At 37.4% G+C, this 25780-nt stretch overlaps 1 protein-coding gene across 1 annotated transcript in view; it reads right to left on the reverse strand.

Annotated features, from left to right (window-relative positions):
- The window catches only part of Uso1 (USO1 vesicle transport factor), a 72691-nt gene that overhangs the window by 2732 nt on the left and 44179 nt on the right, over nucleotides 1–25780 (reverse strand). The window contains exons 11-22 of the mRNA XM_090343415.1: nucleotides 25385–25473; nucleotides 24220–24374; nucleotides 22778–22989; nucleotides 14806–14916; nucleotides 14378–14496; nucleotides 14080–14261; nucleotides 13617–13738; nucleotides 9915–10053; nucleotides 8793–8956; nucleotides 7070–7153; nucleotides 1659–1757; nucleotides 895–1002 (exon numbers count right to left, since the gene is read on the reverse strand). Of these exons, the coding sequence (XP_090199541.1) occupies nucleotides 895–1002; nucleotides 1659–1757; nucleotides 7070–7153; nucleotides 8793–8956; nucleotides 9915–10053; nucleotides 13617–13738; nucleotides 14080–14261; nucleotides 14378–14496; nucleotides 14806–14916; nucleotides 22778–22989; nucleotides 24220–24374; nucleotides 25385–25473 (1584 nt within the window). The remainder of the gene's footprint in view (nucleotides 1–894; nucleotides 1003–1658; nucleotides 1758–7069; nucleotides 7154–8792; nucleotides 8957–9914; nucleotides 10054–13616; nucleotides 13739–14079; nucleotides 14262–14377; nucleotides 14497–14805; nucleotides 14917–22777; nucleotides 22990–24219; nucleotides 24375–25384; nucleotides 25474–25780) is intronic.

The following is a 25780-nucleotide window of genomic DNA, read 5'->3' on the forward strand; positions in this document are numbered from 1 at the left end:
ATCACATACATAGAAAAGCTGGAAGTGGTACTATGGCTCAAGTGGTAGAGAACTAGACTTGAGGGAAAAGCCCAAGGACAGTGCTCAGGCCCTGAGTTCAAGCCCTAGGACTGGCAAAAGTAAAATAATAATAATAATAACAACAACAAAAATTTAAATCACTTTACTCTTTTATGTTATTTATTTTGAAGTCACTGTAACGCAATAGTTGCAAAATTTAATATTTCTATGTTCTTCAGTCTTATGGGAAGTCTGCAGATAGCTTGTGTATTTCTAATTCTTATTGTTATTGTGACTAGATACTAATGTTGATAAGAGCACACATATTTTCATGGAATTTTCTTTCACAGTATGCATATAACACTATTTTGAGTGTGGTGATTGAGACTGAACCTATGTCCTCCCATACTAGTCAAGTGCTCTACCACGAAACAGCACTCCCAATCCTACAAATTCTTATGTTATCTTCAATTTCATTGTTGAAATGGTGTTTAAAAACCGTCTTTATGTCATCTTTAGTAATCAAAATAAGGACATAAATGTAAAATCCAACAATACCCCATCTACCAGCTTTCTTTTATAAGCCTAAGGATCTGGAATATTAAACAAAATAAAAATCAAGTTTCTTGAAATTCATCAAAATCATCACACATATTATGTACAATAAAAGGTTCACCGAGGCCGGGAGTTTGGCCTAGTGGTTAAAGTGCTTGCCTAGCATGCATGAAGACCCGGGTTCAATTCCTCTGTACCACATATAGAAAAAAGCCAGAAGTGGTGCTGAGGCTCAAGTGGTAGAGCTCTAGCCTTGAGAAAGTCCAAGGACAGTGCTCAGGCCCTGAGCTCAAGCCCAGGACAGGCCAAAAAAAAAAAAAAGGTTCATCAAAAACCAACCTTCAGTTCTTTAGTCTCTTGTTGTAATGCAGACAGTCTTCCTTCCACATCAGTAGTTTTACCAGCTATTACATTCTCGCTGTCTCCTTGTACAGGAACTGATTTTGACTGAAAGTAGAATTTTTTTTTTTTTAATTCTTTAAAGTTACAAATCCAATACAGCTGAGGCCAGAATCAGAGATGATGTTAGCCCAAGAACTTGCAGAGGGTTTTATCTGATGGCTAACATGTCTATGAACTGAAAGGGATATCAGTTAAGTTCCTGATAATTTTACATCAGCAGAAAAGTTGCCAGCTGGACCAAAGGGGAAGATGTAACAGCAGCAAAATAAATCGTTAATAAGTTGTGAGCCAATGGCTCTCATTTGTCATCCTGGCTACTCAGGAGGCTCAGATATGAGGATCATCTTTCAAAGCTATCCCAGACAGGAAAGTCCATAAAGACTCCAATAAACCATCAAAAAGCAGAAGTGGAACTGTGGGTAGAGAGCTAGCCTCGAGTGATGAAGCTCTTAGATAGTGCTCAGGCCCTGAGTTCAAGTCCCAGTACCAGAACAAAAATAAATGAATACACAAACCATTAAGAAACTGAATAAACTGACCTTGGAGACTAGGTACGAAATGGTTATCACAGTGACCTGGAAACCTATCTCACTAGGCCTTTGGCAGTGACTAACTGATAAATCCATTTCTTTTTAATGCCACTGAGAAATAATATACCAATCTCATGTTTACTACTACCTTGCAGGAGAGAATTAACTTACAAATGCTTCTGTTTTCTGTAGTAGGTCATGTTTTTCTGTCTGTAGTCTTGTAATCTCTACAGACTTCGAGTTTAACTGAGCCTTCAATGCTGCCACCTCCTAAGAGACAAAAAAGAATTTGGGTTGTAACATTAAATAGCTTTAGTTTCATTAAGGTGTCTATTACTTGGGCACTGGTGGCTCATACTTGTAAACCTAGATACTCAGGAGGCTGAGATCTGAGGATCATGCTTTGAAGCCAGGTTGGGTAGGAAAGCCTGTGAGATTCTTATCTCCAACTAACCACTCCCAAACCACAAGTGCAGCTATGGATCAAAGTGATAGAACACTAGCCTCGAGCAAAAATCTCAGGGACAGTGCCTGGGCCCCATTCAAGCACCAATACTGGTCCCCCCAAATACCAAAATGAGAATGAAAATTAAACACATTTGTTTACATTTATTTCCTACTAACAGCCCACTAAGAAAAAACAAAACAAAAACAGAAATGGAGAGAGAAGGAAGAAAACTGGCACAAGGACAAACAGAAAAGTAAAGAATAAGAACAGAGAAATTCAGAAAGCAATCAACAGTGGTAATGAATAGAACTGAAAAAGTAAAAAAAAAACTTCAGTGGCCATTGAGAAAGCAAGCATCTATAATTATGAAAGGATTGGAAATTGGTAACATTACATGTCTCCAGAAATACAGGTGAAAGATGGGGTTTAAAAGCCAAAAGATAGGGTTAGAAGTGTGGCCTAGTGGTAGAGTGCTTGCCTAGCATGCATGAATGCCAGGATTTGATTCCTTGGTACCACAGGCACAGAAAAAGCCAGAAGTTGTGCTGCAGCTCCAGTGGAAAAGTGCTAGCTTTGAAAAAAGTCAAGGATAATGTCCAGGCCCTGAGTTCAAGCCCCAGGATTGGCAAAAAACAAAAACAAAAAAACAAAAACACCAAAGGACATTTAAAGAGTTTGGCATAGTGATAGAGTGCTTGCCTAACACGCACAAAGAACCAGGTTTGATTCCTCAGTGCCACATACATAGAAATATCCGGAAGTGGTGCTGAGGCTCGGGTAGTAGAATTTTAGCCTTGAGTGCTCAGGCCCTGAGTTCACGCCCCAGGACTTGCAAAAAGAAAGGAAGGAAGGAAGGAAGGAAGGAAGGAAGGAAGGAAAAGAAAAGAAAAATCTGAGGATTGTAAACCAAAGCTAGCCTAGGCAGTAAAGACTCCAATAAACTACCAAAACACCAGAAATGGAGTTGTGGTTTAAGTGGTAGAACACTAATCTTTTTTTATTATTAATGAATTTATTAACATTAGTTTTTACATCATATTTCAAATGACGTGTGTTTAACAAACAAGTATTCAAGAAGGGAATCTCTATATACAATCACTGGCACTTAGATGTTAGAACATAATCAAAATTAGGTTGAGGGTTTGTATGTCATAGATACATATTAATCTATGTAATAAAACATTGTCTATAGAGTCATAAATTTTTATGTCTATGTAGTTGTGTTTACATTTCCAATACCATGTCCATAGCTTTGGGTATGCAGTTATTGAGTCCTCGCTCTTGTACTCTTTGGATTTAATAGCCACATATTAAGGATACCATGCGCCTTTTGTTCTTTTGGTCTTGACTTGTCTCACTCAACATGATTCGCTCTAGATTCATCCACTTCCCTGTGAATGCCATTATTTTATCTTGTCTGTTGACTATGTAGAATTCCATTGTGTATGTGTATGTGTGTGTGTGTGTGTGTGTGTGTGTGTGTGTGTGCATATATTTATTTATTTATTTATCCATTCATCTGCAGTAGGGCATCTGGATTGTTTCCATCACCTGGCTATTGCGAATAGTACAGAGATGAACATAGCTGAGCAGATGCCCTTATCATATCCTATAGATGCCCAGGAGTGGTATGGCAGGATGGTAGGGAAGGTCTATTTTCAGTTCTTTAAGAAACCTCCACACTGCTTTCCAGAGTGGCTGAACTTGCTTACAATCCCACCAGCAGTGCAGTAGGGTTCCTTTTTCTGCACAGCCCTGCCAGCATCTGAGTTCAAAATCTTGGCCATTCTAATTGGGATAAGGTGGTATCTTAGGGTTGTTTTTATTTGCATTTCCTTTATGACCATGGATAATGAGCATTTTTTCATATGCTTTTCTGCCATTTTAACCTCTTTTGATAAGTCCCCCTTTAGTTCCCTTGCCCATTTAGTAATTGGTTTGTTGGGTTTGGGGGTATTAGTTTCTTGAGTTCCCTGTAAATACTGGATATTAAGCATTTATCTGATGTATTGGTAAACATCTTTTCCCAGTTGGTTGGCTGTCTTTCTACTTTAGTAGCTATACTTTTATCTGTGCAGAAACCTTTTATTTTTGGGTAGTCCCATTTGTTGAGTCTCTCTCCAATCTGTTGTTACCCTGGGATTCTATTCAGGAAGTTTTTGCCTGTGCCTAAGAGTTCCAGTGTCTCTCCATCTCTACTGTGTAGCAGTTTCAAGGTTTCCGGTCTGATATTGAGGTCTTTGATCCACTTTGAGTTAATGCTTGTGCATGGCAAAAGGCTAGGGTCAATTTTTAGTTTTCTGCATGTGGCTGCCCAGTTTTGCCAGCACCAATAATTGAATAGGCTGTGTTTGTTCCACTGTATATCTTTGGCTCCTTTGTCAAATACAAGTTGACTATAGGTATGTATTTCTATTTCTGGATCTTCTATTCTGTTCTATTGATCTTCTGGTCTATTTTTGTGCCAGTACCAGGCTGCTTTTGTTATTTTGGGTCTATAGTAGAGTTTGAAGTCTGGTATTGTAACACCACCTGCATTAGAGCACTAATCTTATGCAAGAAAATTCCAAGCCCCAGGACTGGCACACACACACAAAACTATCAAATAAATGAGTATGTAACAATGACATTATGGACCATTTGGGTTTTTTTATGTATACAATGTTTAATATTATATACATATAATAAAATTTGATGTTACTAGATAAATAAGGCCATCATCTAAAATATAAAGACTTTTTTTTTTGTGGGTCATGGGACTCGAAACTGTCCCTGAGCTCTTCAGGTCAAGGCTACTGTCCTACCCCTTGAGCCACAGCACCACTTCCAGTTTTCTAGTGGTTAACTGAAGATAAAAGAGTCTCATGAACTTTAGTGCCTGTGCTGGCTTTGAACCGCCGATACTCAGATCTGAGTAGCTAGGATTAGTCATGAGCACTGGTGCCCGGCTTTTACATTTTTAACAATTCAGAATTTACAAAAGTAAGAGTAAAAAGTTAAAAAGTCAACTTTCTTCTATTAAAAAAAATCATGGGGGGGGGCTGAGATGTGAGTATTATGGTTGAAAGCCATCCCCACACACACGTGCATGCACACACAAAACCAGTCACATTAGGCTGGGTGTGATGGCTCATGCCTGTAATCCTGAAGCAGAGAGCAGGAGAATCATAGTTTGAAGTCAGTGTAGGTAAAAAAGTTGATGAAACTGTATCTCAACTAATAGCTACACATGATAGCACTCATCGGTTATACATGGTTCACAAACAGGAGGATCACGATCTGGACCAGCTAGGGCAAAAATTCCAAATCCTATCAAAAAATAACCAAAGCAAAAAGGGCTGGGACATGGCTCAAGTAGTGGAGCACCTACTGATCAAGGGAAAGACCCTAAATTCAATCTCAGCTATCACCAAGAAATTTTTAAAAATAATTTCATTACTTTAAAAAAATTTTTTTTTGCAGGTCCTGGGGCTTAAACTTGGGACCCTGAGCCTCTTTGTGCTAAAGGCTAGTGCTCTACCACTTCAACCACAGTGCCACTTTCAGCTTTTACTGTTTCTGTGGTACTGAGGAATCGAATCTGGGGCTTCATACATGCTAAGCAAGCAATCTACCACTAAGTCACATTCATAGCCTAAATTTTTAAAAAATTAAATCATAAGTCATGATTGTAATTAAAACTAAAAAAATGTTCACTTTGCTACATATAATAATATGTATGTATTTTGTTAAATATAATATGTATTACTATACATGTTTTCCTATACATTAATAACTTAATTCCCTTTAATTTTCATATAGTTCTAGTATAAGTAAACTTAATAAAATCAAAACAGAAAACAAATCATCCCTATACAGATAAAACATCATGGACCCCTATAGATACCTGGAAATCCTTGATGACAAATGGTTTTGGAAAAAAATACAAGGTATAGCCAGATGATGTGGGTCAGGCCTGTAAGCCTACCTACTCAGGAGGTTGATACCTGAGGATCACAGTTCAAAGCCAACTCAGGCACTAAAGTCTATGACTATTATCTCCAATAAACCACTAGAAACCAGAAGTGGCACTGTGGCTCAAGGGGTAGGATGGTAGCCTTGAGCTGAAGAGCTCAGGAGCAGTGCCTAGGCCTAGAGTTCAAGCCCCACTATTGACACTGACACACACACACACACACACACACACACACACACACACGTACACGCACACACACAAAACAATAAAACAAGGTATGATCTAGAAACTATTCTGAGATACATATATATTAAACATATGGCACAGTATGGTCAAGCAATTCTTTTCAATTTTTTTTTTTTTTTTTTGCCAATCCTGGGCTTGAGCTCAGGGCCTGAGCACTGTCCTTGGACTTTCTCAAGGCTAGAGCTCTACCACTTGAGCCTCAGCACCACTTCCGGCTTATTTCTATGTATGTGGTACCAAGGAATCGAACCCCAGGTCTTCGTGCACGCTAGGCAAGCACTTTAACCACTAGGCCAAACTCTCGGCCCCTCTTTTCAATTTTTTAAAATTTATTGTCAGCAATTCTTAATAGTAATGAAAATTAGATATCATATTTGCAGCTTATAAATGGATCTTAATATATTTATATTTACATTACAATTATTCTTTTAAGCTTTTTATTGATATCTACAAATAATCTTGGTGAGACACTGAAAACTTAAAACAACACCAATGAAAAAATAAAACCATAGTAAAAAACAAAATATCACTACCGTATAGTTAAAATTTACTTTTACTGGTGAGGAGTTTGGCTTAGTAACAGAGTGCTTGCCTAGCATGCACGAAGACCTGGGTTTGATTCCTCAGTACCACATTTATAGAAAAGCCAGAACTGGTGTTGTGGCTCAAGTGGTAGAGCACTAACCTTGAGGAAAGCCCAAAGACAGTGCTCGGGCCTTGAGTTCAGTCCCCACGACTGGCAAAAAAAATTATAAATAAATAATCCTTTAAATAAAACCCCAAAACTCACTTTTAGACTTTCAAATGTCTATCATCACCTGTCAACTACTGTCCAACAACTACTATCAAAGTAGTTCTACACTATGAAGCTATAGTACTGGTCCTCTATTATAATTAAAACAAAGCAGAACCCAAGTTAACCTGGAAAATTACCTGTTTTAATTCTGCAACTTGTTCAGAATCTCTAACTGAGGCTGTTGCTGAAGACTGCTCATTCATGCCAGATGTTTGTGATTTCTAAGAAGAACAAAGAAATAAATGATGAAGTAAACTCAGACTAAAGAGAAAGGAAAATACTGAAACAGTACTGTATATGTATGTTACATCTGATAGATGCTTCCCAAAAATTTCATTAGCAACATTCTAAGTTTTGTATTTCAATATAACATATATTACTACTGTTTTTCTATATGTAATAAAAATATATCAAGTAATGTATTAAATCAGCATTTATCTAAGGTTAAGGAGAAAAAAATCTACAAACAGGCATGAACTGAACTGTTTCTATGGATTAAAATATTTCACTTAGTCTCTGAAATAGTCATTGCCACATCATCCTCTATTGGTAGGTAAAGAATTAAAATTTGGGGAAAAGGGTAGTAGGAGGGGAAGGGGGAGGCAAACATGGGAAGGGGTAACAAGGTTCAAGAAGTTAGATACTACCTTAAGAAAGTAAATATAACCCCCCTATAAATCACTCTGATAATAAAATAATTTTGAAAAAAGAATTATACATTTCAATTCCTAACATTAAAAGAAAAATGAAGAAACAAGTTTAAACAGATTTCCTGAGTTGCTTAAAATTCAATTATCTAAACTGGGTGCTGATGGCTCATGCTTATAATCTGTAGCTTCCCAGGAAGTTGAGATTTGAGGATCCCAATCCAAAGCTGGTCCAGGAAAAGTGTGTGACATTCACCTACAATTGACTACAAAAAGGTGGAAGTGGAGGTGTGGCAGTGGCAGGTACTAGTTTTGGGCACAAAGAGCTTGGGGTGACAACATCCATGCCTGGAATTCAGCCCCATTACTGGCATCAAAAAAAGAAAAAAGGAAGAAGGAAGAAGGAAGAAGGAAAAAGGAAGAAGAAGAAGAAGAAGAAGAAGAAGAAGAAGAAGAAGAGGAGGAGGAGGAGGAGGAGGAAGAGGAGGAGGAGGAGGAAGAAGAAGGTGCAGAGGCGATAATGGTCAAGAACAGCACTCAGGCTTGAGTTTAAGCTCCCAGGATGGAAAAAATAAAAATAAAAAATTCAATTATTAGCTGGATACTATGTCTTATGCCTGTAATCTAAGCTATATGAAGCTGACATCTAAGGACCAAGGTTATAAGCCATCCCTGGTAGAAAAGTCCATGAGACTCTCATTTTTAATAGACCATCAAAAAAAACCGGAGATGGAGCTATGGCTCAAAGTGGTAGAGCCCTAGCTCTGAGTAAAGGTGTTCAGGGACAGGGCCCAGGCCCTAAGTTCAAGCCTCATGACAATAATAATAATAATAATAATAATAATAATAATAATAATAATTTTTTAAATTCAATTAGGGGGCTGGGAGTTTGGCCTAATGGTAGAGTGCTTGTCTAGCATGCATGAAGACCTGGGTTCGATTCCTCAGTACCACATACATAGAAAGCCAGAAGTGGTACTGAGGCTCAAGTGGTAGAGCTCTAGCCTTGAAAAAGTCCAAGGACAGAAGCCCAGGACTGGCAAAAAATAAATAAATAAAAATAAAAACTCAATTAGCTAGGAAGAACTAATTCCAAAGCAAATACTCTAAAATCTTAATATATGATTCTGTAGTTTATGGGAGCTAACAATACAATCAGACAAGATAATAAGAATCTCTTTTGATCTTTTATTTAAATTTAACATCTACTTACCAAATTTTCAATCAAAGAGTCCTTTTCAGCCAACTGGCTTTGCAAAAGTTCCTGGTTACTTTTTAATTCGTCTATTTCTTCTCGCAACCTACTAATTTCTTCTGGCTGAATGCCATTCATCTGAGCTCCATCACTGTAAGAACCTTGATGATGATTGTCTTTTCCTATTAAACAGGAAGAAAATTGGAAAAGCCAGAATGGGACTTAAGTTTTTCGTTTTTTTAATCTACAAGGCTAGAATATTAGATTAATATAGATGTAAGACTCAGATATATACCTTACTTAGCTCAATTAATTTGGCAGAATTTTGTTGTTGTTTTTGGTTGGTCATGGGGCTTGAACTCAGCCTGGGTGCTGTCACTGAGCTCTTTAGCTCAAGGCTACTACCCTACCCCTGTAGTCACAGCCCCACTTCCCATTTTCTAGTGATTAACTGGCTCAAATGGTAGCCTTGAGAAAAAGAAGCTCAGGGACGGTGCCCCAACCCTGAGTTCAAGTCCTAGGAATGACAATAAAGAAAAAAGATTCAATCCTAATTATTATTTTTTTGGTGCTAGTCTTGGGGCTTGAACTCAGGGGCCTGGACATTGCCTCTAAGTTTCTTTTTCTTTTTTTTTTTTGCCAGTCCTGGGCTTGAGCTCAGGGCCTGAGCACTGTCCTTGGGCTTTCTCAAGGCTAGAGCTCTACCACTTGAGCCTCAGCACCACTTCCAGCTTTTTTCTATGTATGTGGTACCAAGGAATCGAACCCGGGTCTTGACACATGCTAGGCAAGCACTTTAACCACTAGGCCAAACTCCCGGCCCCTAAGTTTCTTTTTCTTAAGGCTTGCATTCTAAGCATTTTTAGCCATACCTCACTTCTGGTTTTTTGGTGGTTAATTGAAGATGAAAGTCATGAATTTTTTTCTGCCCAGGCTGACTTTGAACCAGTAGCTAGGATTTAAAGGCATGAGCCACTGGTGCTCAGCTTAACTACTCTTAATTACCAAAGCATTTTGCTTTAAACTGTTCTTGACATGTTAGTCACAATGACTAAAGTAAGAGAATGAAAAAAAAGTCTGCTTGACTGGCACAGCTCTTGAAGATAGACTGACCTGGTGCTGAGGAGTAGCTCAACTTACCTAGCTGTATTTTAAGAAGATTATACTGATCTTTGTGCTGTTGAATTTGAGATACTTGCTGTGTGACTGCTGTTTGGAGTTGTTCATTTTGACATTTTAATGTAGAAACCTGCTGTTTTAAATCTTCTAGTTGTAGATCCTATGAAGCAAAATGTAATTTAAGTGTTTTTCTAAAACATTATGCAAATTAACAGTTTAAAAATGTAGAAACATATTGTGGTCAACAGTTTAAAGTACTAAAATTGTCAAAGTTACTTAATAATTAAATATTAATCTATGAATATATGCACCAAATCCAAGCCAACAAACATGCAATAGAAATGCAAGATTTCAAGCAGAGCCTCATTAACAAACACTATGGCATAACCTGCAGTCTTGCTGCAATTATGGAGAAAATTCAAATGAAAAGTTCCATTTTATGGTTCATCAAACCATTTAAGAATTAGATACCTTTTAGGGAAACTTAGTTTATTCAGATATACATGTAAATCTACATTACTTTTAACACTAACATACAATCATAGAACTTTTTTTTGTCAGTCCTGGGGCTTGAAGTGAGGGCCTAAGCAATGTCCTTAGGCTTCTTCCTCAAGGCTAGCGCACTGCCACTTCAGCACAGTACCACTTCCAGCTTTTCTATGTGGTACAGAGGAACTGAACCTGGGTCTTCGTGCGAGGTAAACACTACCACTAGGCCAAACTCTTGGCCCATAGAACATTCTTTTTTCTTTTTGCTAGGTTGTGGGGCTTGAATTCTGGTGCTGTCTCTGAGCTCTTCAGCTCAAGGCTACCACCCTACCCCTTGAGCCACAGCCCCACTTCCATTTTTTTTCTGGTGGTTAACTGGAGATAAAGAGTCTCACGGACTTCAGTGCCCAGGCTGGCTTTAAACAGCCATCCTCGGATCCCAACCTCCTGAATAGCTAGGATTACAGGCCACCTCCCCCAGCTAGCATAGAACACTTTTTTTCATATTTTTTTATTGTCATTAATAGAAGGGTTACATTATATTCACCAGATAGAAGGTGCATTACTTCACAAACATTGATACCCTTTCCCATATCTTGGTCCCCATTTCCCTCCCCCTGGTTTAGAACATTTTTAAAGGTGGAAAAAAGAACTTTCAAGTTTTGCCATCCTAATACTACTACAGTGGGAATTTGATCATTTATTTTCTTTTGTTTTCCAGTGCATATTTTTTATACTTATCATCAGTCCATATTTATAATGTTTAGTTTATTTACTATTTGTCCCATAATTTTACCATATTTTCACATATAATTTGTTTGTGTGTACTGGTACTATGGCTTAAACTCAGGGTCTGGATGCAGTATCTGAGCTTTTATGCTCAAAGCTAGAATTCTACCACCTGAGCCACTGCTCCACTTCCGGCTTTTGGTAATTTCCTGGAGGTAAGAGTGTCATGGAAGCCAGGGATCAGTAGCTCATACCTGTAATCCTTGCTACTCAGGAGCGTGAGATCTGAGTATTGTGGTTCCAAGCCAGCCTAGACATGAAACTCCAGGAGACTCATCTCCAATTAATCACCAGAAAACCAGAAATGGCAGTGTGGCTCAAAGTGATAGGGCTCTAGCCTTGAGCTGAAGAGCTCAGGGACAGTGCCCAGGCCCAGAGTTCAAGCCCGCCCCCCTCCCCCCAAAAAAGGTGTCATAGATTTTTCTGGGTTTTGATCTGTGATCTTCAGATCTCAGCCTCCTGAGTAGTTAGAGTTACAGGTATGAGCCACCATGCCTGGCTTCACAATTATAATTTTTATTTTGTTATTATTATTTTTTTGGGGGGGGGATAGATCATGGGGCTTGAACTCTGGGCTTAGGTGCTGTCCCTTAGCTTTCTTTTCAGCTCAGGGATACCACCCTACCCCTGGGCCTGGGAATTGTCCCTGAGCTCTTCAGCTCAAGGCTATTACCCTACCCTGGAGCTGCAGCCCCACTTCCCCTTTTCTACAGAATAATCAGAGATAAGAGTCTCACAGTCTTTAGTGCCCAGGGTGGCTTTGAACTGTGATCCTCAGATATCAGCCACCTGAGTAGTGTTGTGAGCCACAGCACCTGGCCACAATTATAATTTTCAATGCTCACTTAATATTTGATCAAGCAGATGTAATATAAATCATGTTTGATATTTAAGACTGAGGTTTCTTTCTATTAATGATCAAAAACAATAAATATCTTATTCCTTATAACTATTTTCCTGAAATCTGAAGAATTTCTTTCTTTTTTTTTTTTCCTTTTTTTTATTGTCTGGGTAATGTATAGAGTGGTTACAATCACATTCACCAGATAGTAGGTGTATTATTCTTTTTTTTTTGCAATTTTTTATTATAATTAGTATAAGGGTTACATGATATTTGCCAGATAGAAGGTGCATTAATTCACGTACATTGAGACCCTTTCACATGTCTTGGTACCCATTTCCCTCCCCCCCCCACACCCCCCCTGAAGAATTTCTTTAAGATAGATCCAAAGGCTGTAAACATTTTATAGCTCCATATGTTATTGTCTAATGCCAAATAGTGGTGTATGTAAGTGGAATATACAAAATGCTTAAAAATGAGTCACTACAGTAATTGTAGCAAATTACTTTTTCTCTTCCAAATAAACTGAATTTTTCAGCTCCAAATGTAGGCTACTCCATTTTCATTATGCCAAACTGTAAATGACTCTATATTTGTACAGACACATAAATGAAAAATCCTATTAACCCTGAAGTGGTTTGATGATTTAGATTTTGATCAGACAATTCTAGTTTTTGGTTTGCTTTGAACTGACAAGCTTAATTGAATGTTAACTGTATCACAGCATTATTACTTCTCTAAAATTTAAATTTCAATGTTACTGTAGGAAAGACTATGACAGGGAAGAGGATTAACATGCCTCAACTAGAGGCAAAAGGCCCGAAGGTCAATAACTACTATGAAAACAAAGCATCTCAAAACCATGCTGAATGAGTTTGTAGACCACAGTAAACAAAAAGGGAAATCTACTCCCACAGTAAACTTTTTTTTTCTTTTCTTTTTTTGTCAAAGAAACTCAAGGCTAGTACCCTACCACTTGAGTCACGGTGCTACTTTTGGCCTTTTCTGTTTATGTGGAATTGAATCGGGAGCTTCACACACACTAGGTAAGCATTCTACCACTAAGCTACTACATTCCCAGCTCCTCACAGTAAACTTCCTTTGGGCTCTTTTCCACTAGCCTTGGCACTTGAATTTCTCTTCACACAGTTGGCAGAATGTTCATGGATATGCCAACAACACTACAGTAAAATATAATGCTGATTGCCATATTCTGCCTTTCCTCCTTCTCCTTCTTTTTATGTAGTTCATCCCCATGTGTCTTTTTAGGACTCTACTTCTATTTTCTGTAAGCCTTTGCTACTACTTCACTAAATTAGGCATCTCTTGTTGCTGTCATATCTAAGATTACTTTTATTACTAGATTTAATAGTCTTTTATTTCCAAGTCCCTCTGGGACTGATATGAGAACATGTTTGATTCATGTTTTTAATACACAACATTGTGTGCTTAGCACACATTAAAGAGCTCAATTTGTCTAATACTCAGATACTTTTGAAAATAATGAGCTTCATTTTCTGCAAGTTCTTTGATTTGAAATGCAAGAAAATTCTTCTGTAAAGTAGAAAGTAATAGTCAATAATGAGGACAATTCATGAACTTACTTGCTCTCGAATCATGTTTTTATAGTGAGTCACAATGTTGTCATGCTGTTCTAATGTTTTCTTTACCTCCTCTTCTTTTTTATCTTCTTCACTGGACTTATAAATAGCTTTGGTTATAACACCTATAAAAGAAAGCTCATTTAAAATCTGCTATAAACTTTTGTTTGCTTTTGTGGTAGTACCACACCTATGATCTCATACAGGCCAAACATATGTTCTGCCACCAGTCCTGTTTAAAGACCTAAATACTACTTTATTCTCATTTTATTACTCATGACAGATATGCAATATTTTCTCAATATTACAGAAACCCAAATTTTTCAACAGGCTACACATCAGTTTTGGGGTTTAAATGGGCTACAGATCAACTTTGGGTTTTATCATATGATCTACATGTATCTAGAAAATACATATACAATATAATAAAAACCACTTTCTATTTAATAGCAATAATAAGCCTTACCTTCAAGTTCTTTTACCAGCTTTGTAAACTCATGATCAAATATCATGTATTCTGGACTAGGAAAGTTTGGCTGGGGTTTCTGTGATGCTCTAGAGTACAATTCATGTTTGCTAATAAATCCTAGTTTCTCTATGAAATTCTCTTTGCCAATTCTCTTCTCTATTAGTTGTTTTAGTTTCTCCCTGAAGAGATAAACACATTGAGATGCTTTAAAAAAAAATGGATCTAGTTATATTGTAGGTGAAAAACATATCCTTATCTCTCATTGCCATTAGAGAATCATTTTATCCTTACTTACTTCACGTAGTTCTCAAGGGAGTTATCATTGAAGTAAATGGAAATACCCAACAGAAGGGCACATAAGCCTTGGACCAACTGCTCTTCTTCTCCAAGGTTTTCTGCAATCTGTCCTGTAAGCTGAAATCTTTGTTAAGGAGTTTAGTGATTTATAATACCTAAAATACCGCATTTTATAATTTAAATTGAACATACATTTCACAGAGGAGCTCCCACAAGAGATTCTGTATGCATTTCAAGCCACCATAAAAGCCACACAACTTACAAGTATATCATTACAGCCATAATAGTTGCAAAAGTAGTAACACAAATAAGATGGTAAAGGATTTAACCATTTTGGGTGTAGGACTACTTCTAATCAAGAAGAAGTTTAAAGTTAGTTACTTATGATAAAGTTAGTTATGTATGATGCTAACACATAAAGGATACAAATGGAACATTGGCTGAATTGTGAAGAAAATGTGTCACTGCAATGGGACAGTTGCTTAGCCAGGTACAAAGCAACATTAGTAATCCAACTCTTGTCTGTATTTTGCTTCCCTGAAAAAGATAAATTGGCAGAAATCTCTTTCTGTTCATTTTATTTTTTTTCAAGGAAAGTTTCCGTAAAATCGGTTCCTATTTACATAAAAAGTATTTATATAAAAGATATGTAAGAAAGCTACATTGAAAAAAATTCAACGAGAACAAATTCTGTGTCTACTACAGCCTGCATGTCACAAAATAAACAGAGTACAAAAATTTGGATCGATTCATGTTCCTAAGCAGAAACTGGGTTATTTTAAATACTATGTGCAGAAAAAGGTGATGGAAGAAAAAAAAACATTTTGATGTAGAGGATTTTAAAAAGTCTACTAATCCCAAGACACGTTACTAAAAATAAAAGAGAAATTCAATCCGTTTTATAAATAAGTTCCTTATTTTGACCTTGAACTCAGCCTAGGTGCTGTAACTAAGCTCCTTTTACTCAAGGCTAACACTCTACCACTTGAGCTATAGCACCACTTCTTATTGGAGATAAGAGTTTCACAGACTTTCTTGCTTGGGCTAGCTTCCAATTGCAATCCTCAGGTCTCAGCCTCCTGAGTAGCTAAAATTACAAGTGTGAAAAACAAGTTCTAGATAAAATAAACATTTTCATTTTCTTAAAAAAAAATCTTAAGGTACTATGTTATCTCTCATCACTTTTGCTGTCCCTTGGTTATCTCATATTGTTACACTATCTCACTTTGTTACCTGATATATCGGATATATTTGTATTTGGTTATCTGAAATTGGATAGGGAATGGGGGAAAACAAGATGAGGGGTGGGGGTGGGGGTGAGGGGGAGGGAAATGGGGACCAAGACATGTGAAAGGGTATCAATGTATGGGAATTAATGCACCATCTATCTGGCAAATATCATGTAACCCTTCTATTAATTACAATAAAAATATATGGGAAAAAAAAATCAAGAGGGCCGGGAGTTTGGCCCAGTGGTAGAGTGTTTGCCTAGCATGCATGAAGACCCAGGTTCGATTCCTCGGTAACACATACATAGAAAAAAAGCCAAAAGTAGTGCTGAGGCTCAAATGGTAGAGCTCTAGCCTTGAGAAAGTCCAAGGACAGTGCTCAGGTGCTGAGCTCAAGCCCAGGACTGGCAAAAAAAAATCAAGAGGGGCCAGAAGTTTTGCCGAGTGGTAAGAGTGCTAGCTTAGCATGCAGAAGACCCAGGTTTAATTCCTTTGTACCACATACATAGAAAAAAGCTGGAGATGGTGCTGTGGCTCAAGTGATAGAGCTCTAGCCTTGAGAAAGCCCAAGGACAGTGCAGGGCTCAGCCCTGTGTTCAAGCCCCAGGACTGGCAAAAAAAAAAAAAAAGGACTGAAAGGGTTTATTTAAATTATCTAAGTGTCCTGAACCACTACCTACTATACTGTTGCCAAATACAATTAAGTAGTATTGAAAATCAGCATGTCCAGAAAATTAAAGGTTTCTAAATTTGAATACAATATTTACATATTCTTAGTTTACAACACTGCAACTTCCCCTATTTATATTACTATATAACCAATATTCATAGAAGGAAAACTTATTTGAAATAACTATCATAGTGATATATTGCTAACTATTCAAAGATCCTAGCAAAAAATAAATTTAAAATAATCACTAGGTTCTCAAAAATTTCTGCTACAGCTATTCTTGTATCATAAACTTTGGTGTGAATAGCTTGGTCTTCCTAGAATCTATTCTCAGGTACAATTGATACTGAGTTGAATGAGTTCAAATCAGACTTCTTCAAATACCTGCTGGGTAAACACTACTATGAATTTAGTTTTCATATGATGCATTAATTTTACACTTTCTTTGCCTATATGCCATTACTGTGAGTACAATACATCTTCATATTACTATATAAATTGAAAAGTTGAAAATTATAGTCATTCTCAATTGACTATGTGCTACTGAAAACATAAGTAGTTCAGTACCAAATTTCAATGTTTTGATTATGCAAAAATTTATTATTACTTAAAATAATTATTTGCATTACTTAAAATATATTTGCAGGTAGCAAATATATCCACATCACAAAAGAAAACTTTTGTGTATACTATAATGATCCAAATAAAAAGCTGAAGATAAATATTGTGACTAGAAGAATATCTAGAAAAATGTCAGTGGATCTATGTCTTGCATAGTTTGTTGAGAAAAATGAAATTAAAAAAAAAACAGAAATTACAAGATGAACAAAGGAATAAATTCCTTAGTCTTTTTTATTTTGTTGGTCATGGGGCTTGAAGTCTGGGCCTGGGTATCATTCCTCAGCTCTTCAGCTCAAAGCTAGCACTCTACCACCTGAGCCAAAACACTATTTTGGTGTTCGGGTCGTTAATTGGGGAAAAGAGTCTCACGGACTTTCATGTTTGAGCGGGCTTTGAACCATGATCCTCAGATTTCAGCCTCCTGAGGAGCTACGATTATTGGCATGAGCCACCAGTGCCTGGGAATTCCTCAGTCTTGAGTACCTTGGTACGACTTAAAATGCAAAAATCATAAAAGTAAAAATTAAGGGGAAAAAATTCCAAACAAAACACCAGAGTCAAAATACAAACAACATTTTAGGAAAAATACGTTTAGTTCATTTCAAAAAACGAAAGTTGAATGTGTGCATGAACTATTGAGGAGATTTGGAAAAGAAACTAAAATTTTAATGTCTGCATAATCGGATGGTTTAGTTATCAGAATTAGATTTTACAAGATGACACATTTAAAGTTGACCCTTCAAATCTTTTTTTTTTTTTTTTGCCAGTTCTGGGCTTGAGCTCAGGGCCTGAGCAATGTCCTTGGACTTTCTCAAGGCTAGAGCTCTACCACTTGAGCCTCAGCACCACTTCTGGCTTTTTTCTATGTATGTGGTACTGAGGAATCGAACCCGGGTCTTCATGCATGCTACGCAAGCACTTTAACCACTAGGCCAAACTCCCAGCCTGACCCATCAAATCTTTAGCTATTATGCTTATTTAACTTCCCAAATTAAAATTAACTCTCGGGGCTAGGAGTTTGGCCTAGTGGTTAAAGTGCTTGCCTAGCATGCACGAAGACCCGGGTTCGATTCCTTGGTACCACATACATAGAAAAAAAGCCGGAAGTGGTGCTGAGGCTCAAGTGGTAGAGCTCTAGCCTTGAGAAAGTCCAAGGACAGTGCTCAGGCCCTGAGCTTAAGCCCAGGACTGGCAAAAAAAAAAAAAATAACTCTCTATACTTAAGTGTAGTATTTTTGTATTCTTTATTATAACATATGCAGGCTGACAATTAAAACTTGCAGGGTTCAAGAATTAAAATAAGGTTCTTTCTAGAACACTATGATAAAATTCTTTTCTTAGTGATAGTCTCTGGAGCTAAACACCTATAAAACCATAACTTAAGGAAGAGAAATAATAAAAATTCTTTGATTATAAAAATATTTTACATATGAGGGGGGGGAGAGGGAAATGGGGACCAAGACATGTGAAAGGGTATCAATGTATGGGAATTAATGCACCATCTATCTGGCAAATATCATGTAACCCTTCTATTAATTACAATAAAAAATATATGAAAAAAAATTTTACATAGCTGGGTGCCAGTGTCTCATACCTGTAATCCTAGCTACTCAGAAGGCTAAGATCTGAGGATCGAGGTTCAAAGAGCCTGGGCAGAAAGTCCATGAGATTCTTATTTCCAATAAACCACTCAGAAAAAGCCAGAGGTGGTGCTATGGCTCAAGTGGTAGAGTGCTAGTCTTGAGCACAGAGGCTCAGAGACAACGCTGAGGCCCTGAGTTCAAGCCCCAAGACCAGCAAAAAAAAAGATCAATAAAAATTAAAATATTTTATAATGTATTATAGATGGTAATTAGAAAGTCCACTCAAACATAAAAAATTGACATTTTTTATATTTTACTGTGTATAAATTAATATCCCCTCCCTAGCACATTATATGTATATATGGAAATATCACAATAAAACCAACAATAGCAAATTCACATATTCCTTCACGTGCTGATTATGAAAGATAACATTCTTAATCCTAAATTTTACTGGTGCTGGGGTCTCACACAGGAGGCTGAGATCTGAGTATTACAGTTCCAAAGCCACCAGGAAGAAAGTCTGTGAGGCTCTTCTCCAATTAACCACCTACAAACCAGAAGTGGAGCCATGGCTCAAACTAGAGGAGCACTGGCCTTGAGAATTAAAGCTTAAGGACAGCGCCTAAGCCCTGAGGTCAAGACCTCTAAAGGGGAAAAAAAAAACCCCAAACTTTGTACAATGAATTTATGCTGATAAGGAAAAAAAAGTAATACCTCTCAAGATTCCATTTTAAATAACTCACATGTACTTGTTTTGGTTTTTTGGGTTTTTGTTTTTGCCAGTCGGGCTTGAGCTCAGTGCCTGAGCACTGTCCTTGGACTTTCTCAAGGCTAGAGCTCTACCACTTGAGCCTCAGCACCACTTCCGGCTTTTTTCTATGTATGTGGTATCAAGGAATCGAATCTGGGTCTTCATGGATGCTAGGCAACCACCCTACCACTAGGCAAACCACCCTACCACTAGGCCAAACTCCCAGCCCACATGTACTTGTAAAACACTTTCTGTCCCAGCAAAACTTCTGAGGCTGGATATATGCAGTACTTGCCTAACATGCACAAGGCCTAGGTTTAATTCCTAGTACCACAATGGGAAAAAAACAACAAAACTGTAGCTTCAAGCTACAAATTGTATGTATGTGTTGTAACTACATGTTAAACCATGATCATACCTAATATTTCTGACAAGATTTTAATTATTACTATAAATATTTACAACTGAAACAAATTCCTAAACAGAGATATCACTTTTTGCTAAACCTTTGAAAGAAAATCAAATCAAATGAACACAAATAATACTCTCTCCCAATACATCAAAAACTAATCTCCAAGGATGGCTGTAGTATATGGATTATAGGCAGAATAATCCATAATATTCAAGACAACTTGAATTACAAAAATTATACTTACTACTACACATTATAATAGAATAGCAAATTCACATATTCTTTCACATGCTGATTAGATAACATTCTTAATCCTAAATTTGACTTCTAATGACTTTTTTTTTAGGGAAAATAAAGAAGCAAGCTTGGGGAAAACACACAAAAACCCAAACCAAGGAATTCCAGAAGTGCAAGCATCCCCAGAGGAGGCACAGGTACATAGGTTTAGATTCTCATTACCACAGTTCTTAGTAATACCAGTAGAATTCCCACAGAAAAAAATGGAGAGCCGCTTGTGATAGAGATAAACTTGCTAATACATATAAGTGTGAGTAGAATGTAACTTCAAACAAGCAGTTAAAAAAAACCAATCAGCAAAACCCAAGACAAAGAAAAAAGCCTTGTTGTAAGAAAATGCCTAAGCTTAATCAAATGATACATACCCGTCTGTCGATCTTATCACCCTGTAAATTATACATTAAAAATTATTCATAGTATTACTACTGTATAAAACTCTCAATCTAGAAAAGTCCCTTAAATCCTTTTTACAGTTGTTCTATAATTTAAGTGAGTAATTTGAAACACAGTCTAAACTCTTACTGCATAAAAATAAGGCTAAGTTAATAGCACTGTGCTACTTAGAGTGAGATGAGGCTACCATACCATTATCTTCAGTATTTCCTATTATGCATAGCTCAATTACAAAGTTAAAAGCAGTCAGTTATATTGGCTTAAAAGAAAGTCTTGAACAGTTAGCACCAAGAGACTGCCAAGTACTAAATAAAGATATAAAAAAAGAAAGATTTTTTTTTAAGTAGGAAAACAAGAATAAACACTCATCACTCTTTTCACTGTAATTAATCTTAAAGCTTTCATTTGTAGCTTCTGTTGCTGGCAGTAATGTTTCTTTAGACGCTCAAATAAGGCCTGGGAAATGGAATGTACCTAAGTGGCAGAGGGTATGTATAACATTCCCAGTGCCAAAAAGGAAAAACAGCTTAAGATAAGGAAAAATGCAGTGTAGCAAAATTTAAATTAAGAGGAACACAGCCCACTATCATAGGGAGTGGGTAAGATAATTCCACTGCTAGAGCAATGAACAATTTTAGACTTTTTCAACATATTAACCTTCCCCAAGTACTTGAATGACAATGACTTTACAGTTTTACTAAAGTATGTTCAGTTGTTCAGCAGCAAGACTACTACATGTAGGTAAGTCATGCAATACGTGACATTCATAAATGCCTTAGCAGCCATACTTCAATAAAGCTTTATTGTTCTTACTTAAGAGTCTTCAAAGAACACAAAAGTTCTTGTTTTTCCACAACTTGCTTGATAAGTTTTATGCATTAGGACTGAGAATTCCCAAACATCTAAGGGGTGTACTGCACAATGCATATGTAATGGACTTGATATTCCATTTTTTCCAGATAATCAATGATTCCTCAAAGACAAAGCAGTTCATATTCTATTGTTATAAACTGACCTCAACTCTCTGTTCTGAGAACTGTATGAACTGTGGATAGTTTAAAAGGTGAAAAAAAAAAAGTAATCCAAGTAAAATAAATACATCTTCCCATCTGGAACTTGAATGTTCATCATGATTTAGACCTTGTAACTACTTTGGAAACTATTCCTATAAAAAATATTTAGGGGCAATGTTCAGGAAGTAATGTACCCACTACCTGACAAATGTAACTGTAACTCCTCTCTGTACCTTACCCTGACAATACTATATATATATATATATATATATATTTAGCGGGCCAGGAGTTTGGTCTAGTTGTAGAGTGCTTGCCTACCATGCACAAAGACCGGGTTTGATTCCTCAGTACCACATACATAGGAAAGCCAAAGAGGTGCTGTGGTTCATGTGGCAAAGTGCCAGCCTTGAGGAAAAAGCCCAAGGATGGTGCTTGGGCTGAGTTCATGCCCCAGGACTGGCAAAATAAATAAATAAATAAATAAATTTATTAAGGGGGCTGGGAGTGTGGCTTAGTGGTACAGTGCTTGCCTAACATTCATGAAGCCCTGGGTTCCATTCCTCAGTACCACATAAAGAGAAAAGGCCCAAAGTGGAGCTCTAGGGCAAATGGTAAATCACTAGCCTTGAGCACACACAGGCTCTTGAGTTCAAGCTCCAAAACCAGCAAAAATAAATAAATAAACAAAAATATTTGTTATTTCCTCACTACAAAATTGTTTTTAGTTAAAACAGTAAGCGGCCAGGTGTTTGGCCCAGTGGTAGAGGGCTTACCTAGCATGCATGAAGACCTGGGTTCAATTCCTCAGTGCCATATACATAGAAAAAAGTTTGGAAGTGGTGCTGTGGCTCAAGTGCTAGAGCTCTAGCCTTGAGAAAGCCCAAGCCCAAGGACAGTGCTCAGGCCCTAAGATCAAGCCCCAGGACTGGCAAAAAAAATTTTTTTAATAAATAAATAAAAATAAAAAAATAAAGTGGTCCACAAATCCCTCTCTCCCAACTTACCCTTCCCTTAAAAAAAAAAAAACAAAAAAAACAAAACCAGGAAGCATATAAGCACTTTCCCCCTTCTCATCTGAATTTTTTTTCTTTTCTAATTGTCTGTCATAGGACTTGAACTATGGTCCTGGGCCCTGTTCCTGAGCTCTTCAGTTCAAGACTAGTGCTCTGCCATGCTGAGCCACAGTACCACTTCCAGTTTTCTGGTGGTTAATTGGAGATAAGGTATCTTGGACTTTCATGCCCAGATTAGCTTTGAACAGTGATCCTCAGATCTCAGCCTCTTGAGTAGCTAGGATTACAGGTGTGAGCCACTAGTGCCCAGCCTCATCTGAATGGTCTAAGAACATATTAAGTCCTGTATCACTGACATGAAAACAGATAGCTGAAGCTTGTTCTCCTCAGAGAAGTTTCACAGAATGCTTTACCTGTGACAGGATGTTGGTACACTGTTGCAGTAAAGAAACTGGAGGGTTGCCCATACTTGTAGCCAGTTGAACCCTGAGCAACTGTTCTTTCTGAGTAGCATTTTCTTGCAAAGCATGGGCAAGGGCCACTGCAGCACACCAGTTTGAAAGTGAATCAGTAGAAAACAAACCTCCACATAACAACTGACCAGCTGAGACTGAATTACCTGTTGCTATAAAGAGGCCAAACAGAAGGTAATAGCTATTAGACATTGATTATGTGGAAATAAAATTTTAAAACAAATTTTATAATTGTTTTCTACACATATAAAAAATAGTATCAACAGTACCTAAACATTTGTTTTAAAACCATTTTTAAGTTGGGTGAGGTGGCTCATGCCTGTAATCCTAGCTACTCAGGAGGCTGAAATCTGAGGATCGAGGTTCAAAGCCAGCCTGGACACTAAAAGTCCATGGAACTCTTATCTTCGATTCATCACCAGAAAAACGGAAGTGGCACTGTGGCTCAAGGGTAGGTTGGTAGCCTTGAGCTGAAGAGCTCAGAGACAGTGCCCAGGCCCAGAGTTCAAGTCCCACACTGACAAAAAAAAAATTAAAATTGTTTTATATACAAAGGAAAACAGTATCTAAATACTTGCTAATTAGTAGTATTAAGAAACAGTTTCCAGGGTTGGGAATGTGGCTTAGTGGTAGGGTGCTTACTTAGCATGCATGAAGGCCTGGGTTTGACATCTCAGTACCACATAAAGAGTGCCAGAAGTGGCACTATGGCTCAAGTGGTAGAGTGCTAGCCTTGAGCAAAAGAAGCTCAGGGACAGGGCCAGGAGCATGGCCAAATAGTAGAATGCCTACCTAGCATGTATAAAGCCCTGGGTTCGATTCCCTGGAACCACATACACAGAAAGAAGACATAAGTGGTGCTGTGGCTCAAGTGGTAGAGCACTAGCCTTGAGAAAGCCCAAGGACAGGGCTCTGAGTCCAAGCCCTCAGGATTGGCACAAAAAAAAAAAAAAAAAAGAGGCTCTCAGGGACAGTGCCTAGGTCCTGAGTTCAAGCCCCACGGCTGACAAAAAAAAAAAAAAAAAAAAAAAAGAAAATAGGGGCCGGGAGTTTGGCCTAGTGGTTAAAGTGCTTGCCTAGCATGCATGAAGACCCGGGTTTGATTCCTTGGTACCACATATGTAGAAAAAAGCTGGAAGTGGTGCTGAGGCTCAAGTGGTAGAGCTCTAGCCTTGAGAAAGTCCAAGGATAGTGCTCAGGCCCTGAGCTCAAGCCCAGGACTGGCAAAAAAAAAAAAAAAACAAAAAAGTCATATATCCAAAATATTATTAAAAAAATTTTTTTTTGTCTTAAACATACAAAGATATTTCAGGCTAAAGCATGAGTTGAAGATTTAAATAAAAGCTTGAAAAGCAATTTGGTCTTAGGACCAAATTATTTACCATCAATAGTGGAAGGTAAAAGTGTCGCCACAATTTCTCCTTGTCCTTTTTGGTTTTTATATAAGAAACACTGGAAACAATAGAGAACAGCACATCGCAGTACAAATGGCTGCCTTTCATTAACCATGGACATGAGAAGTACTACAATTGCAGGCCTGTGGAATTTAAAAAGAAAAGAATGAAATGAAGCATTACAACCTAAATACATAAATCTATTACTAGTCATTTTTGTTAAATGAAGAGGAATAAGACACCATCAAGTTAAGGGTTCCCAAATTTATAAGCTGCAGAGAAGGAAACTGCAGTTTATAAAAAATAAAGTGATTTGCTATGTTATCTATCTGGAAAATGCAGCTAAGAAAAGTGATTTGTTTACCTTACCTGAGAAGTGGAAAGGTGACATCTGAACCTAAATACCTCATTGCTTAGCTTTTTACTGCAAGTCTGGTGCTACCACCTGAATCACACTTCTTACTTCTAGGTTTGTTTTTTGTTGTTGTTGTTGTTGTTTTTTACAGGCTACAAGGCTTCAAAGCCTTTTCTCCCTGGAGTGGTTTTGAACAAAGATCCTCAGATCTCAGCCTCCTGAGAGTAGCTAGTACTATATGCATGAAAACACCACTGACACTCAACTAGACCACACACTCTTAACATACCAATATGTTTATACTGTCAAACAATTCTAGTTTTATAATGCATAACTAAATATCTTTTAAAAGAGTAAGACCTAGCTGTTTGCTAGTGGCTCGTGTCTATAAATCTACCTATCGGGAGTCTGCTATCTGAGGATCAAGGCTCAAAGCTAGCTTGGGCAGGAAAGTACATGAGGAATGATCTCTGATTAACCATTAAAAAGCTCAAACTGCAGCTGGAGCTCAATTGTCAGAGCACTAGCCTTGAGCAAAAGCTAAGGGACAGTGAGACCTTGAGTTAAAAACCCAGTACAGGGACCAGGAAAAAGAAAAGAAAAGTAAAGTGTGTGTGTGTGTGTGTATGTGTGTGTGTGTGTGTGTGTGTGTGTGTATGAGAGAAAGAGAGAGAGAGAGAGAGAGAGAGAGAGAGAGAGAGAGAGAGAGAGAGAGAGAGAGAGAGAGAGAGAGATATATTAACGACTAAGCATTTACTTAATTGGATTCGAGTAATACCAGTATTTTCTCTTTCCTACCTTGGTGGGTTGGAAGGTGCATTTACAGAAGCAAAGTAGTCTTGGTTTACTTGGAAGCCTCGAATAACTTCTGATACTGTATTTATGGTCTGGTAATAGAGAAAAAGAACATATATAGAAAATAAGTCAAGAAAATTTGCTTTTAAAGGAAGAAAATATTATACCCTACTTTTTGATTATAAATGCCAAAGTTCAGATGACCTCCCACCTCCAAATTAGTTACAGCACTTTGTGTATAATCTAAGATAAGGTATTAAAATATTAAAAATGGTCCTATAATTACAAATAACTTGACCACAAATATTTAAAAATCTCAAAAGCTGAAACTAATCACACATTCTAAGAGATGAGAAGCATTTCTACAAATAGAACGAAAAAAAATGACTTAAAATGTAA

This window comes from Megascapheus bottae, chromosome 13, assembly GCF_031878675.1.
Source record: "Megascapheus bottae isolate mThoBot1 chromosome 13, mThoBot2.hap1, whole genome shotgun sequence".
Taxonomy (NCBI): Eukaryota; Metazoa; Chordata; class Mammalia; order Rodentia; family Geomyidae; genus Megascapheus; species Megascapheus bottae.